This window comes from Acomys russatus, chromosome 26 (assembly GCF_903995435.1).
Source record: "Acomys russatus chromosome 26, mAcoRus1.1, whole genome shotgun sequence".
NCBI classification, from domain to species: domain Eukaryota; kingdom Metazoa; phylum Chordata; class Mammalia; order Rodentia; family Muridae; genus Acomys; species Acomys russatus.
This window is the reverse complement of record NC_067162.1, coordinates 38,943,965-38,960,282: the sequence shown is the minus strand read 5'-3', so window position 1 is coordinate 38,960,282 and position 16,318 is coordinate 38,943,965. Positions and strand designations below refer to the sequence as shown.

The window sequence follows — 16,318 nt, the reverse complement described above, 5'->3', positions numbered from 1 at the left end:
TAAATAGATAGACAAATGAAAATAATTGATAGACAGATTTAAGATACCAAAATGAATCCAGGTAATGGTAGAGCATGCCTTTTTTGTTGTGTTTGTTTTTTGTTTGTTTGTTTTTTGTTTTTTTTCCAGACAGGGTTTGTCTGTGTAGCCTTGGGCTGTCCTGGACTCACTTTGTAGACCAGGCTGGCCTTGAACTCACAGAGATTCACCTGCCTCTGCCTTCCAAGTGCTGGGAACAAAGGCATGTACCACCACCAGCCAGCTAGAACACACCTTAAATTCCAGCTTCTGGGAGGCAGAGGTAGGTAGATCTATGCGAGTTCAAGGTCAACCTGGTCTACAGAGTGAGTCCTAGGACAGCCACGGCTACACAGAGAAACCCTGTCTCAAAACAAAACAAAACATATATTTGATATATATACATAAACACACACATATGTTGGGCATACATGATATATATATATATATATGTCTGTGATATATACATACATACATACATACATACATATACATACATACATACATACATACATATGATAGATACAGATCAACCTGTTCCCATCTATGATGTATTCTAAGAAGAAGATCAGTTCAAAGACGATAAAAGGCAATTGTAGTTTGCCACTCCCTTTGGGGACCAACTTCAACATTAATTTCCTTGTACAATAGGCTAACTGCAGAATCACTTAAGTCAATGAAATTATACTATTCCAATTTAAAACACAGCATTTAATCAAGCAAAATCCGAGAAGTCTGACCATCCTTGAGACACCTGCAAACTCTTCTATATAATCAACAGGAACAGACACTTCAGCAACGAGGCCAACAAAATTTTAACTACATATGTAGTCTAGAGAATTGCATGATTCTGTCCCATGGGGTAAGCTCAGAGACTTAACTGTTGAAAAAGGTTGGCATACTTTAGACCTAGTCTCACTTGAGATTACAAGAAAGTCTGATGTAGGAGACAGAATGGAACTACATCACTTGTAAGAGCACAAGAATGCTAACAGCCTTCGTGTGCACCCCAAACGGGACCCTGGTTAACTTCATGCATAAACACATGCTGGAATAGCGTGCAACTATTGAAGAGAGTGAACTTGTATTGTCTGGAGTCGCAGTGTCCCCCAAAGGCTCATGTATGAACTCTTATTTCCCGATGCAGCAATGTTCATATGTGGAGCTTTGAGGGATGAAATTAGAACACAAAGATCCTAACTTCATGGATGGATAGGGTTATTGATTGATACAGAATCCGATGGCACCATTAGGAGGTGCAGGAAATTAGAAAGGGGAGCCTGGTTGAATAATATAGATCACTAGGGCATGAGGTGTCCTAGAGAAATACACTTCCACCCCAATCAATCTCCCCCGACACCCTTCCTCCTCCTCTCCCTCCCTCCACACCCTCTCTCTGTCTCTCTGTCTCTCTTCTGGCTTGCTTCCTTCCTCACCATGGCCTCCAACCATGATGGCTTTTCTCCTCAACATGCTAAAAGCAAAACAAAAGGTCCCTCCTCCTTTGTTTCTGTCGGGAATTGTATCTCAGGGAGCAAAACCCTAGCCCAGAGGCTATTTAGACACCCAAAGAGAGATCTTGGGGTATAGTAAGGGTGACAACCAAAGCAGAGGTCAGCATGTGTGCACATGTTCACTTATAGTTGAAACTATAAGGGTACACAACAAATCATTGAGGATGTTTACTTTCCGTGGCCCAAGAAGGACTCTTATGTTCTGCCTTCTCTTTCTGCAGGGAAACAAGACTCACCTAGATGCTACCATCTCTCTTCCTTGTGACTCTCTGGAGGCCCTTAAATTCTGTGGGGGTGGGACCTTCTTCTGTGTCTGAGCACGCTGTTGCTACTGCAGTGCCCTCTCCCATGCTATTTGCATGGCTTAGCCCTAACTCATGAAGTCAAAGAGGGACCCATAGGGAAGAAGGGTTTCAGCAAGAGGAGGGGGGATTAGAGAGGGTAATGGGGGGTAAAAATGACTAAAATGTATACCATACATGTACGAGACTGTGAAAAGTAAAATAAACAAACAAACAAATGGCTGCAGAAATGGGTAAACAATGCCATAGGAACACACACAAAAACCCCAACTGCATCCATGGGCATTGGCTGTGTGTTATTTCTCTTAATAAAAGATTTAAATAAGTAAACATTCTCAAATCTCTAAGTAATAAAGCAGACACACTGGCAGTGAGCTATAAACAAATGCATGGGTAATAGCTCTCTCACTCATCCTTTCCTTCCCAAAGTAAACAATGTGAAGATGACTCTGAAAACAAAGACGTTCTTCCAAGAGCAATAAACTCCATGCGCTATGCTGAAACCTCCATGCACTCTGCCTGGTGTATGAACCTGACAATTAAAAAACAACACAGCCAAGGGCTTACCCATTCCTCCAGAATGCGGGACACTGCCTCGCTGGCTTTGCTCATGTTCCTACAGGCCAGGATCACGTGTGCACCATGGAGGGCAAAGGACTTGGCAGTTTCGAACCCTGTAGTTAAAAGAAAAAGTCCACATTAGAAACGAGTGACAACATCTGACACATGTAGGGCCGTTAGTGGACACCACTGACAAAACTGAGTGGTTCTTAACCAGAGGGGATTCTGTGCCACATGGGAGCGGGGACAGGTCAGGAGATGTTTTCAGTGGGTGAAGCTGTGCAGTGGAATGTTAGTGGTTTGAGTGACATGACAGATAAAATGTCTTACTTTAGATGCAAAGTGGAGCCCTAATGAGTGTGCAAGTCAACAGTAAGTTGTGAGGACGCTGCCCTAACAGATATAGCTATTTCAAGGATGAACGCCCAGTTCAAGAGAGTTCAGGCCACAGACCTGAACTCCACCTTCCTACCAAGCATGACTAGACCCTTTGTTTAATGAGTGGCCCCCGCCCTGCATGCCTGTGCTCTGCTCTGTGATAGGTGGTTTCAAAACTTACAAATCTAGCAATTGTGGCAGTCTATGTGTCCTAGGCCCTCCCACTTACCTTGCTGGTGAGAACAGCTAGAAAATATTCATTTAGAGTGTATCATGTGTGTGTGTGTGAAGGCATAAGCCTATATGGGAGCACATGCATGCACATGCATACACACACAGGCATGTACACACATGTCCTTCTTTGAAAATATCATAGAAGTATTGTACACCAGAGAATCCATGATGCCAAGGTTTGGGAAGGTGAGGCAGGACACAGCAGGACTAGGGGATGCCATCAAGTCCTGTTCCAGTTTTACAGCAGTAGAAGAGATACAGAAGACAGGCTGAGCTTGTGGTACCCTTACAGGCAGAGAAAAATAGAAATGTAAGCTCAGCACCCAAAAGGAAGGGTTCTGGTAAATACACCAGGGCTACTGCTCAGAGAAGAACCAGAGATGGGCAGCCTTTCAGGAAGCTCAGGCTCGGATTAAAGTGGCCCGTTCCTATCTAACTGCAAAGCACATGATAACAATACTCTCTCTAGAGAAAGAAGCTGACACCCAGAGCCCCAATCATCCCTCCAACTATTTCACATTCTCATATAAACTCTGGACTGAGAGCCTAAAATGGTAAGACAAACAAGAGGCCAAGACACTACAAAAGGCCGGAAGAGATAATAACAGAAACCAATACACAAATGATCAGTCACGGTGGAATCAGAAATAGTGGCTGAATTCACTAAGGTTAACATTTCAGGAAAGGGGAACTAGAAAGAACAGCGGAGAGCACTTGCTACACTCCCAAAGGACTAAGTTCAGTTTGCAGACCCACATCAGGGGGCTCACAGACACCTATAACTCCAGGCCCAGGGGATCTAGCCTCTATGTGCAACTGTACTCATGTGCACAAACCTACACTCTCACATCATGCACATAATGTAATAGCACATAAATAGTGTCTGGAGAAATGGCCCAGGCATTAAGAGCACTCGCTGCCCTCGCAGGGACCCAGGTTCAGTACCCAGTTCCCACATGGTAGCTCACACCCATCTGTAACTCCAGTTCCAGGAGCCCCAATGCCCTCTCCTGATTACCATGGCCACTAGGTATATACATGGTACACACACACACACACACACACACACACACACACACACACACACACACTCAGGCAAGATACTCATACACATAAAATAAAAATAAATATTAAAAATATAAATAAATAAATAAATAATTTGCAAACTGCAATGTTGGTCTTCTGGAGGGTTCTCTCCCAACCATCCAGTCATATGCTGAAGCATGTCCAGCTCCCATATGGTATTTTCCTAAATTTTAAAATATTAAGATAATTATTAAAGGGCCTACAGATCCCACAAAACCTAAAAAGATTTTGTAAGATGTTCAACTTCTTTAGGATGATAAATTCATTCGGTTAAGTGTAGTGGATGTAAACATGTTTTTGTTTTGATCCCAAGAGTTGGGATGGGGAACAGACTTGTGAGAGAACAGGTGATGTTTATCCACTGAAAGGTGAACCACCTTGTACGGGGCCTTGGCTTTTGCCAGCTGAAAAACATCTTAGTACAGACTCTGAGAGGAGAAATATATATGATCCCAAAACAAGAGGCGGGGCTTTTTGGGTCTTGGTATTGTTTAGCTGTTCATTGCTCCACTTGGAGACACTCCTAGAGAGAACCGCTCCAGAGAATGCTTCAGGCTCCAGGTTCCGGCTGCTGTTCCAGGTTCCAGAAGCTACTTTGGTTAAATTGCTGGTCTGCTAAAATCCTGCCGACTACACCAGGGGAATCACTCACAGGAAGTGACTCCAAAAAGGTCTATTTCTACTGTTCCCATTAACCTCTTTTCTATCTTGTCTAGCGTATGTGGGTTGGAAGGGAGGTATAGCATTAAAAATGCCTCAAATAAAGTAGGTTTGGGAAAGGTAGAAGCCTACAGGTGGCACCCAACATGCTTTGGGCATAATGGGTAACTTAACTTCTAATGTTGTGGTGGAAGATACAGATTTTGAAGATACAGAAATGCTATTTCAGGGTGTCAGCAAAATCACAGCTGCTGTTGCAAAGTTCTTACCTGCTTTATACCCAGAGGGAATTTTCTGTTTTTTCTTTGTCTTTTTACTGTATTACATTTTTTAAAAGATTGGAAGAAAGACCAATAAGATATGAAAACTAGAAGCATGGGTAAATTCTATCATTCTAGAAAGGATTGCAGAGCTGGCTGTAAAGTACAGAATTTGGGGGTAGAGGTTGAAGCAGCTGGAAAGCAAAAAGCACCATTGGTAAAGGGAAAACACCTGGTAACTGAGAGCCAGTGCTTCCCACAACTGCTGCCCTGCCCTGCTCCACGTGCCAGGTATTCAGAGCACCAGCAGGCAGAAAGGGACATAGAAAAAAGGGAAGCTGGAGAGGCTGTAAAGATTCTAGAGGAACGGGAAAGCAAACAGGCCAAAAGAACTTTGGAGAAAAGTACTCCAATAGAAGAGTTCTATAGAGCTACACAGACACCATCAGCTTTTCCAATCTTTGTGTAACATATCCCTGCTAGTAACAGTGGTAAGGCTTATGATGAGATGGCATGGTGTCCAGGAGATATGATAGATTTAAAGCATTTTAAAGAGGCTATTTTACAGTATGGGATGCATTCATCTTTTGTTAAAAAATGTTAAGTAACTGGACTCTACAGCATAGACTTATTCCTCAATATTGGAAGAGATTGGTATCAGCTGTGTTAGAAGCTGCTCCACAGTTACAGTGGTTATCGTGGTGGAGAAATGAAGCCACGAGAATAGAACAACAAAATATAACAAGGGGGATAAATGCTGTTAAAGATCGACTGCTTGGTGAAGGGCGTTATGCTGACTTAACGAGAACACGCTGGGTCTGAAGATGTAGTAATTGAAAAATGTCATGTTGCAGCCTTAAGAGCTTGGGACATGGTTGAGGAGCCTGGTAAAAGAGCCACTTCATTTACTAAGGTATTTCAAGGCCCTGGAGAAGCCTTCACAGAATTCTTACAGAGAGTGGGTTCATCTCTAAATAGAGACACACCAGATCCTGAGAGCAGACAGGCATTGACACTGACCATGGCGTGTGAGAATGCAAATACTGAATGTAAGAGAGGAATTAGACCATCAAAAGCACGAGGAGCCCCATTTGATGAAAGGGTAAGAGAGACAGTTAATATTACCTCTCTGGAGCATCAAAACAATATCATAGGACAAACTATAGTTAGAGGTCTCAAATATCAAAACACCTGGTAGTTTAATTGTGGTAAATTTGGCCATTTACAAAGAAACTGTAAGGTTAAAAGTTCCAGACCTCAAAATAACAGGTGCCCTCACTTTGGAGTAAATGGTATTCATAGAAGGGTACAAGGAGTTTCTGGCCATGATGGTGATGATGTGCCAAGACTTCCAGGGTATTATAGCCACTGTGGGAAGGGAAAACATTGCTCTAGGGTTTGTCAATCCAAGAAAGACATACAAGGTAATCTTTTGCCATCAGGAAACAAAAAGGAGGGGCCTGTTAACTTAAGGCCCCACAGCAAACAATATGAGCCATCTTTCTTTGGTCAGGCAGGAGGTAACAATCTTGCAGGAAGACAGAAACTAAGTATTGATGGTTTAATGCATGCTACCGAAGGCAGCGCAGCTTTGGATCTGGCCTCAGATAGACCTCTTACACTATCACCACAGGTTGAATGTTACAAAATAGCCACTGGTGTTTACAGTCATTTACCTTCAAGGACAGTAGGAATAATCTTGGGAAGAAGTGGATTAACTTCTCAAGGCTTTATTGTGCATCCTGGTATTATAGATGGGGATTGTAAGGAAGAAATTAACATCATGGCATATGTAAAGAGGAGATGCAAATTAATGTAGGGGATAGAATTGTTCAGATGTTACTGTTTCCTTACATCAAGGGCAAAGCCACTCCAGTAGGAAGAACAGGTACATTTGGGAGTACTGGAAGACCTGTGTTCTGGCAAACAATGGTTGATAATTGGAAACCTAAATTAATGGTACCAATGTATGGTGTTGAAAAAGAAGGTTTGGTGGAGACAAGAGCAGATGTCACGAACCTTTTTCAAAAGTACTGGAATCCAGACTGGCCACTTCAGAAGGTTAATACACAAATTACAGGAATTGGTAAATTATCTCAAATAAAACAAAGTGTATGGTGGATTAAGTGTGTGGGACCAGAAGGGCAAACAGGGAAGCTGAGACCCTATGTGGCTGACATGCCCATAAGTTTATGGGGAAGGGATCTTTTACAGCAATGGGGTACTCAAATTTAATATTCCTGTAGTCACAGAGACAAACAATGATGAAATTAGGGGTGAAATGGTAGATGCTTCTGGAGAAGGTATTGATATGTGTAATCAAAAGCAATCACAAGCTGTGCCTATTGCCTAGACACAGAACTTCACAGGTATAGCATTTCCAGGTTTATAAAAAAGACCACTGCTGATATACCAACAGCTTTGCCCCTAAAATGGATATCAAACAGACTTGTGTGGCAAGAGCAGTGGCCCATAACAAAAGAAAAATTGCAGACACTTCAACAACTGGTACAAGAGCAGCTAGGGGGTCTACCAGTCCTAAGAATTCCCCCGTGTTTGTTTAGAAAGAAAGAAAGAAAGAAAGAAAGAAAGAAAGAAAGAAAGAAAGAAAGAAAGAAAGAAATCAGGAAAACGGAGGATGGTAATGGTTTAAGAGCAGTGAATAAAGTAATTCAACCAATGGGTCCTTTACACCCTGGAGTTCCTTTACCCTCTTTCTTACCTAGATCATGTCCTATAATAGTAGTTGACTTAAAAGAATTTTTTGTCTTGTTTTTTTCACAACACCCTTGCATGAGTAGGACAGGGAAAGCTTTGCTTTCTCAGTACCTACTCTGAACAGTAGTGGTCCAATGAAGAGATACCATGGGAAGGTACTTCCACAGGAAATGTTGAATAGTCTAACATTATGTCAACACTTTGTGTGACAACTGTTAGAATAATTCATAGCAATTTTCTCAATCTCTCATTTCCCATTACACAGATAATATTTTGTTGGCTGATTCTGATAGAGATACTTTAGAGAAAATATTTAAGGAAACACAAAGAATGCTGCCATGCTGGGAGTTACAGAATGCTCCAGAAAAAAAATGCAAATAGGAGATTCAATTACCTATTGGGGCTATAAAATAACTCAACAAAAAATTCAACCACAAAAGGTACAGATCCATAGAGACCAGTTGCAAACTCTTAATGATTTTCAAAAACTGATGGGAGATATTAATTGACTGAGGCTTACAATTTCATTAGCTACTTATGAGGTAAATAACTTGTTTCAAACATTACAAGGGGATTCAGATTTAAGAGTCCAAGGTATCTAACGGCTGAAGCAGAAAAAGAGTTAATTCTGGTAGAACAAAGACTACAAGTTGCCTATGTGGATAGAAATTGATCCTGAGCTTGATTTTAGTTATTTTGCCTTCAACTCCTTCTCCTACTGGGCTCATTATGCAAAGAGAAGATAAAATCATGGAATGTATTTTCTTAGCACATAAACAAAGTAAAAAATTGAAGACATACATGGAAAATTTTCTGAATTAATTATAAAAGCTAAAATAAGACTGTGTCAACTGTCGGGAATAGATACAGCAGAAATTGTAGTGCCTTTTACTAATGCTGAGATTATGTCATATGGGTAATCAATGAAGATTGGCAAAGAGCTTGTAGTAACTACTTGGGAGAAATTAATAACAAATACCCAAAAAGCAAACGTATACAGTTTATAAAAAGAACTAATTGGCTCCTTCCTCATATTGTAAAGGGAACACCAACTCCAGAGGCACCAACCTGCTATACTGATGCAAACAGGATGGGAATAGCAGGTTATAAGTGAGATAAAATAACTAAGGTGATCAAAAGCCCATATACAAAAATCAGTATTGTACACAATCCTCATGGTGCTGTTAGATTTTCCTGAATCTCTTAATATAATTACTGACTCTCAATATGCAGAGTTGTCTTGCATATAGAAACTACTGAATTTACTCCTGATAACTTAGAGTTGACTTCTGCAACAGGCCATCAGAAGTAGAAACTATGCCTTGTATATTACTCATATCCGGTCTCATACAGGATTACCAGGTCCACTGGCACAAGGAAATGAGGAATTTGACCAATTACTAATAAGTAATAGTTAGGTAACTGATAAGTACAGTTAAGTTTTTAAAAGGAAAACTCCTATGAAAACACTTCTGAAAGAAAGATAATGAGGATAAACTGGAAAATTCAAAGATTCTATATATTTAAAGAAAATGAATCCACATGTCAAAATCATCTTTAAAAGCAAATGCCAAGGAGATGGAGAAGCAAAAAGAGTGCGCAGGGAGAGTCTGTTTGGTCTAGAGTTGAATACCAGCCATTGCTCTAAACGGTTAAATGATACGTACTTTATAGATACATACATTTTATGTTAATGTATGTGTGTGTGCATGTACATTTGTGCCTGTATGTAGTACATGTGTGTGGTACACCCAGAGCCATCAGATTCCACGAATGTGGAAACACATGTGGCTTTGCACTACAAACCATGGGTCCTGGAGACTGAACATAGTCCTCTGGAAAAGCAAGAAGCCCTCTTAACCACCCAAGCAGTCTCTCCGGACCTAATACCACATGTTTTAAAGTTACAGTGAATCCAACCTAATATACAGCTCCTTTTTAAAATTTTGTTTTATTTATTATTGTTTGTAGATGTGTTTGTGTGCATGCATGTATGTATATGGACATTAGAACAGGGAATATTTTTCTTCTATGTATTATTGTTGTGTGTATGTGTATGTGGAGACACGCATGCATGTTTATGCACCTCAGAGACAAATTTCAGACGTCAGATCGCTCCCTTCACTGAGGGCTCCTGAGCCAAGCTTCAGTTCTGAGGCCGAATTCTGTTTTCATCACCAGCGCTTCTACACATTGAGCCTCTCCCTAGCCTCCAGAAAGCCACAGTTTAGACGCTGTGGAGGGTGAATGCTGTTACCTACATGAAGGTGGGACTAGCACGTCAATGACACCTTCATCTGTTATCTGGGACCTGATGTACCCACAAGATCTTGGAGAAAAATAGCAAAACATGTATTTCTCCTAAGTTGTCAGGTCAACTGAATGACCAGAAATAAACATATATGTATTAGTTATTATATCAATATATATTTATACAATTATTTAGTATATAATTAATATATAATTACCTATTAATATAATTTTTTCGAGATAGGGTTTGTCTATGTATAGCCCTGCAACTTGTTTGTAGACCTGGCTGGCCTTGAACTCACAGGAATCTACCTACTTCTGCCTCCTGAGTACTGGAATTAGAGGAAAACAGCATCACCACCGAAATACTCTAATTATATTTCAATTAAATGGTATTAAGATATAAATCAAGGAAGATGGCAAACACATTTCCCAGACATTCTTTGGCAACTATTTGGTTTTGTTTGAGACAAGTACTTGCTATGTGTTCTAGGATGGCTTGTAACTCACTATGCGTAGCCCAGGCTGGCCCCAGATTCCAGTTCTCCTGTCTCTCTCCTGAGTATTGGGGTTACATGTGTGTGCCACCCTACAAAGACGGTATTGCTTCCTGATGGAAAGGAGAGCACCGCAATGCAAAGCCAGGTAGGCGCTGATGCTAACTCAGCTCTCCAGATTAGCAGTAAAGAACCGTCTCCATGCCTGGCCATCTCTGCATCCCGGAAGCATTCACTAAGGAGTGGATGGCTCATGCGGCCTGCTGATGGACCACAGTGAAGCTTTGAAATAATCCACCTCCTTCTGAAGAGCAAGCCTAACAAACCTGTAAGTTGCTTTTTAGTAAAGACTAAACATTAAAATCCTGTCAGAACATTACTCACTACAGTTTGGAATGACGCTGCCTGGAAATCTGCAGGGAAGAAACCCGTCACCTTTTTATGTTCCTAGACAAACCTGTAAGGCCAGGCTATCTCACTTGACAAAATGACCTACTGCATAAGAACCTGTATTACTGAAAGCTGTGTGTCTAACATGGTGGCGGCAACAGGCTGCCAGGGCCAGCGTGTACCTTCTCTCCTTCAGATAAGTCCTGAGTGCATTATGGTAAGCCATCTGTCTCTGTGTCTTGTAAAGAGTAACTCTGGACCTTACATCTTCCTTTATCTAAACAGAGCTGTACACACAGCTAGTCAACTTGTCAAAGCTACGGCCGACAAGTCCACTTTCTAATCCTTTACAACCGCCTTTGGAGCAAAAACAAAGCGGGAGATATTTCAAAAGATGATGGTTTAACAGCAAGGACAATAACACGTTTATAGCAAACCACATCTCCAGAGTATGGAGTTTTATAAATTAAAAAAAAAAGTTTAATAACATTACCTACTGCTAAGTCCTGGATAAAGCCCATGAGGACAGCATCCCTCACGCTCGTAACACTGCGGCTGATGGCCAGCTTAATTAGCTAAATGTAGTAGCGCTAAGCCAATCCTGCATGGTGCCAAAGTTGGTGCAAAATAATGAAGGCAATGGTTTACTAAATTTAATAACCTGATTCATCTTATAAAAAATTAACTTCATGACAATGTTTAAATTGCAGCAGCTTAACCATGAGGAGATAGCCAGTGGGTGCGGGAGAATATTTAACGCTAATAATATGAAGAGAATAAATAACGGAAGGCATTTTTAAACAATGGGCAGCAAGGTTTCCTAGCATCTGCAATAAGAGATCCAGTCAGAAGAGCTAAGTGGCCTTGGGAGTTTAATACCTCGTGGTTTCAGGTTTTCAGTTTTAAATACAAACAACGAAGATAGAAAATGTATCCCCAAAATTAAATAACCCCTTACCTTACATCAGTGTTCATTCTGTGGGATAGAAGTTACAAAACAGCTAATTAAAGAACAAACCAAGTACAGAAACAGTTCTGTTTGCCTGGATGTCTTTGTCCACCCTTTCCATCCTCTCGTTCTTCCCCCCACCCCACCCACCACCTCCGTCTTCTCTTTCTGCCTCCCATGTTAGTCCATTTCTTCCTAATTGAATTATCTGCAGGGTCCAGCATTTCTTTAGGAGCTTATGATGGAGGTACTGGGACTCCAGCCACATTTGATGACAACCAAATGACTGAGGAGCCATCACCAAACAGGTGAAGGTTAGCATCTCAGGTCAGCCACAGCAAACTGCCACCAGTGCTGTTGGCATTTCCCACAGGGCCACTCTAGGAGCCAGATGCCTAGATGAATGGCTCATCCAGATCTGCTGCTGCTGCTGCTGCTGATAACCCAAAGTTCTTGTGACGAGCCACGGTGTATCTCTAACTCGTGATCCTTCTGCCCCAGCAAGGGACATAGGCAAGCACACTCTACTTAATGCCCTGTGATTGCTAATACTGATTGTCAACTGGACCAGATGGAGACTCGCCTACAACCCATGGGCATGTCAGTGAGAAAGTGTTTGGATGATGAGTGATGACCCAACCTAAACATGGGTGGTTTCTCCATGGGCCAAGACCCTAGATAGAAAGAAAAGGGGGAAGGAAGCTGAGCATGAAAGCACTGCTTCCTGACTATGCACGATGTGACCAGCCACTCATAATCTTACTGTATGACCATGAGCCAAATCAAACTCTCCATCCCCTAAAGTGCTTCCTGTCAGATATTTGGTCAGAACAAAAAAATTAATGTTCCCTCACTTTAAGGAGTATTTCCTGTTGACCTGTTTGAGATTTTATTTAAGCCATGCCAAAGTCCTACTGTGGCAAGCAAGAAATCAGCAGTCCAGCTATGCCTAGGTAAACCCAACAGTGCTACTCAGTTTTTCTAAGGCAGGCATGCACAGACTGACAAATCGGGGACCTACATGCAACAGAATGTGTCACTGTGTTGCAGCAGGGACCCTAGGTCAAGAACTACATCAGGACTGGAGGAGATAAGGAAGATTCAGACACACAAAAAGCTGCCAGGAATGACAAAGGCCCAGGGAGGGGCTCACAGGGAAAATCGGAAAAAAGGAGGAGAGACGGAACCATCCACACCAAAGGACAGGAGAATGTTCAGGAAAAACTCTGGACAGAGCGCACCACTGTGAGTTACTACCTTTGTTGTTGTTGTTGTTGTTGTTGTTGTTGTTGTTGTTGTTGTGTTAGCCAATTAAAGCTCCTCCAGTGGCCAGGAAGGTGATGGAGTAGGACCTGAACAAGGTCTCGCTGGGACCAGCCAAGTGGGGACAAAGAACCGGCTTATGCTGAGTGGCTAAGGGTGTAAATTAGAAGAACATTTGGAAAATGGAAAAAAGAAATCTACAAAGCATGGTGACTAGACTTGAGTGGGCGTCCAGGAGGCACTGCAGGTTCCCCAGCAATGTGGGTCAGCCTAACCACCTGTTTGCATGGACAGAAAACACACAGGGAAGGATGAGGGGTTTGTGCTCAGAGCAGGTGGCCGTACAGACAGGCACAGAACTGCCCACGGATTCCACAGGCACAAAGGACTCCAGAGCGGAAAGCCAGAATCTACAAGCCCTGACAAGGTGCCGTGGACATGGGCTCAAAGAACAAGGCAGATTCTTCCGCGGTGCCAGGAATATTCTTTCTGGTTGGAGATTTTTAATTTCTTCCATATTGTGGATGTACTTGGGCAGTGTCCCCATTTACTGTAAATTATGGTTTTAATTATCATTTTTATTAAGATGCCCAAAGGAGTTGGGACTTACGACACCGGTAATTTCTAATGGGCTGTTATTATTAATTTATAATTGTGAAACACTGGAGACAAACACTACTTGTAAGTGTATGCCATTAAAAGGACCCAGAAATGGTGGTGTACTAACCAATGTAGACCCACACACACCATGACTGAACCACTGATGCACTCTTTAGGAACCAAGCAATGAGTCAGAGAATCCGACCCCACAGGCCTTCATGGTATGCAGAGCAGAAAGATAAACATGTGTCTTTTGGGTGGTTAGATTTGGGAGTTGCTGTTTGGTTTGGATGTGGGTGGCTAAGTGTGCACACCCATCATACAGCATGTGTAGTTCCAAGGACAGCCTTGGGTCTGTTCATGGCAGGGTCTCTACTGGTCACTGTATACGCCAGGCTAGCTGCTTCTAGCTTCCGTGGGCTCCCCTGCTTCTGCCTTATCTAACCGCAGGAGTACTGGAACTATGGATGCTCAGTACTGCCCAGTTTTTATGAGGACTCCTGAAATTCAAACTCAGGTCATGAACCTTTCATGACTTTAATCCTATAAGCCATCTCCCCAGCCTGCATTAATTTTTGCGTGAACAAATCACTAGTTTGGGCTAGAGGTGTCAATCAGCAGCAGATTGCTTGCCTAGCAGGTGTGAAGCCCGGAGTTTAAACCACAACACTACGAAAGAACAAAACAAACAAACAAACAAACAAAACGCCTGGTAGTTTTAAGGATGTGAGTTTCTCTTACATCCTCCTAAATCCACAAGGACCACCCTTTCCAAACAGATTGGGCTAACGTAAATGGAATTAAAATGGCATGCCATTGACTGAGACACTGAAACCCAATTCTCCCGAGGTGCTGCAGTGGGAATTCTGCAATACCAAGTCATCCCAGTGATGAAGACAAAGCCAAGACGCAGTAATAACCCACTTTGCTGATTCTGTAGTTACCCCAACTCCCTGCATAACCTCTTGCATGATCTTGCTTACAATGTATACTGTTTCATTTTCATACATCTGAGTTCCAAAGAACAACACACCACTCTGGGCAAACAGAATCCACAAGGGCCAACTCTTGAGAAATTACAAAACATGTAATCTCTCCAGAGAAAATAAACCAAGAGCAGCCTTGCCTTGAAGATGAGGCATCAAATACAGCCAATAAGGAAAGTGCTTCCTCAACACCCTTCACAATGTAACACACCAAAAGGAAGAGACCAGTTCAAAGGATGAAAACACAGAGATGGGAAATGGGTTGGGTCACTGGGAATCTTTTTTTCAACATCCCCAAGCTGTACCTCTATGATTTGGGCAACACTGTAGCAGAATGTTTTTGCCATGCTAGATAATAAATTGCAAGTGACTGTGTGAGATCTCTCAAGAGGCAAAACTGACCTCAGGCTGGTTATGAGTGCTGCCACTGTGCTGGGTGAATAAGTTTTCATCTGACCTGCTAGTGACAATCCTGGTTAGAAATCACAGGGAGAAGACTGGCCCAGAGATCACAATTAGCACAGTCCTCGACAGGCCCAATGAAGACACAGTCTGTAATTACAAGTATGTTGAGCAGCACCTGAGTCGTCAGGGTGTGGGGGAACCAGGCAACCTCATGCATGAAGTGGAAAGCGGATATAAACTGACTCGACACCTCTGAGGGCAACTGGACATAGCGAGTGTTAAATGGGCATACTCTGAGGCCCAGGTATTCCACAACAGGAGATTTAGCCTACAAATAGATGTGTACACAGGCATAGTAGTGTGGGAAGGACACTTGACGCCACATCTCTAAGAGCCAGGAAAGCCATAATCCATCTAATTGTCGATCAGTTAAGCTGAATCCACTAAATGGCATGCAGAGATTAGATTATACTGTGAGGTACTTGCAAAGAGTGGAGTGGGGCTGGAGAGACTGCTCAGTGGGTAAGAGCTCCTGGTGTGCAAGCATGAGAACCTGAGTTCGGGTTCCAGCAAAAAGCTGGGTAAAGCTGGGCGGGTGGTGGTGGCAGACGCCTTTAATCCCAGCAGTTGGCAGGCAGAGACCGGCAGATCTCTGTAAGTTTGAGGCCAGCCTGGTCTACAGAGCAAGTTCCAGGACAGCCAAAGGCTACACAGAGAAACCCTGTCTCAGAAACATAAATAGATAGATAGATAGATAGATAGATAGATAGATAGATAGATAGATAGATAGATAGATAGATAAATTCTAGGTGAACATGCATCTAGCCTTTAATTCCAGTACTGTCAGAGGTAAAAATGGGGAGATCTCTAGGGCTTACTGACAAACAGCTTAACTCCTGCTTCAGGTTTAGAGAGAGAGAGATCTCTGCCTCAGAGGAATATGGTAGAGAGTGATAGGGATATACCCAGCATCCTCCCTGAGCCTCTATGCATGCACCCTGGAAAGCATACATACAACACACTCGAGTATATACCACAAACAAGAGTATGGAAGAATACTTCCAGTTGGCTCATTCTGCGCCGTCCTCAGCTTCCTTTCTCATACAGCCCAGGCCCACCTGCTTAGAAATGGTACCCACAGTGGGTTGAACCATCCATCTCACATCAATCACTAACCAAGACAGTCTCTCACAGACATAGCCACAGGCTAAGGTGATCAGGGCAATTCTTCAACTGAGAGTCTCCCT

The 16,318-nt window shown here is 42.4% G+C and overlaps 1 protein-coding gene across 1 annotated transcript in view; it reads right to left on the bottom strand.

The window, feature by feature from the left end:
- Nucleotides 1-16,318, bottom strand: part of Wwox (WW domain containing oxidoreductase) — a 919,511-nt gene that overhangs the window by 863,290 nt on the left and 39,903 nt on the right. The window contains exon 5 of the mRNA XM_051168609.1: nt 2,402-2,508. Within this exon, the coding sequence (XP_051024566.1) occupies nt 2,402-2,508 (107 nt within the window). The remainder of the gene's footprint in view (nt 1-2,401; nt 2,509-16,318) is intronic.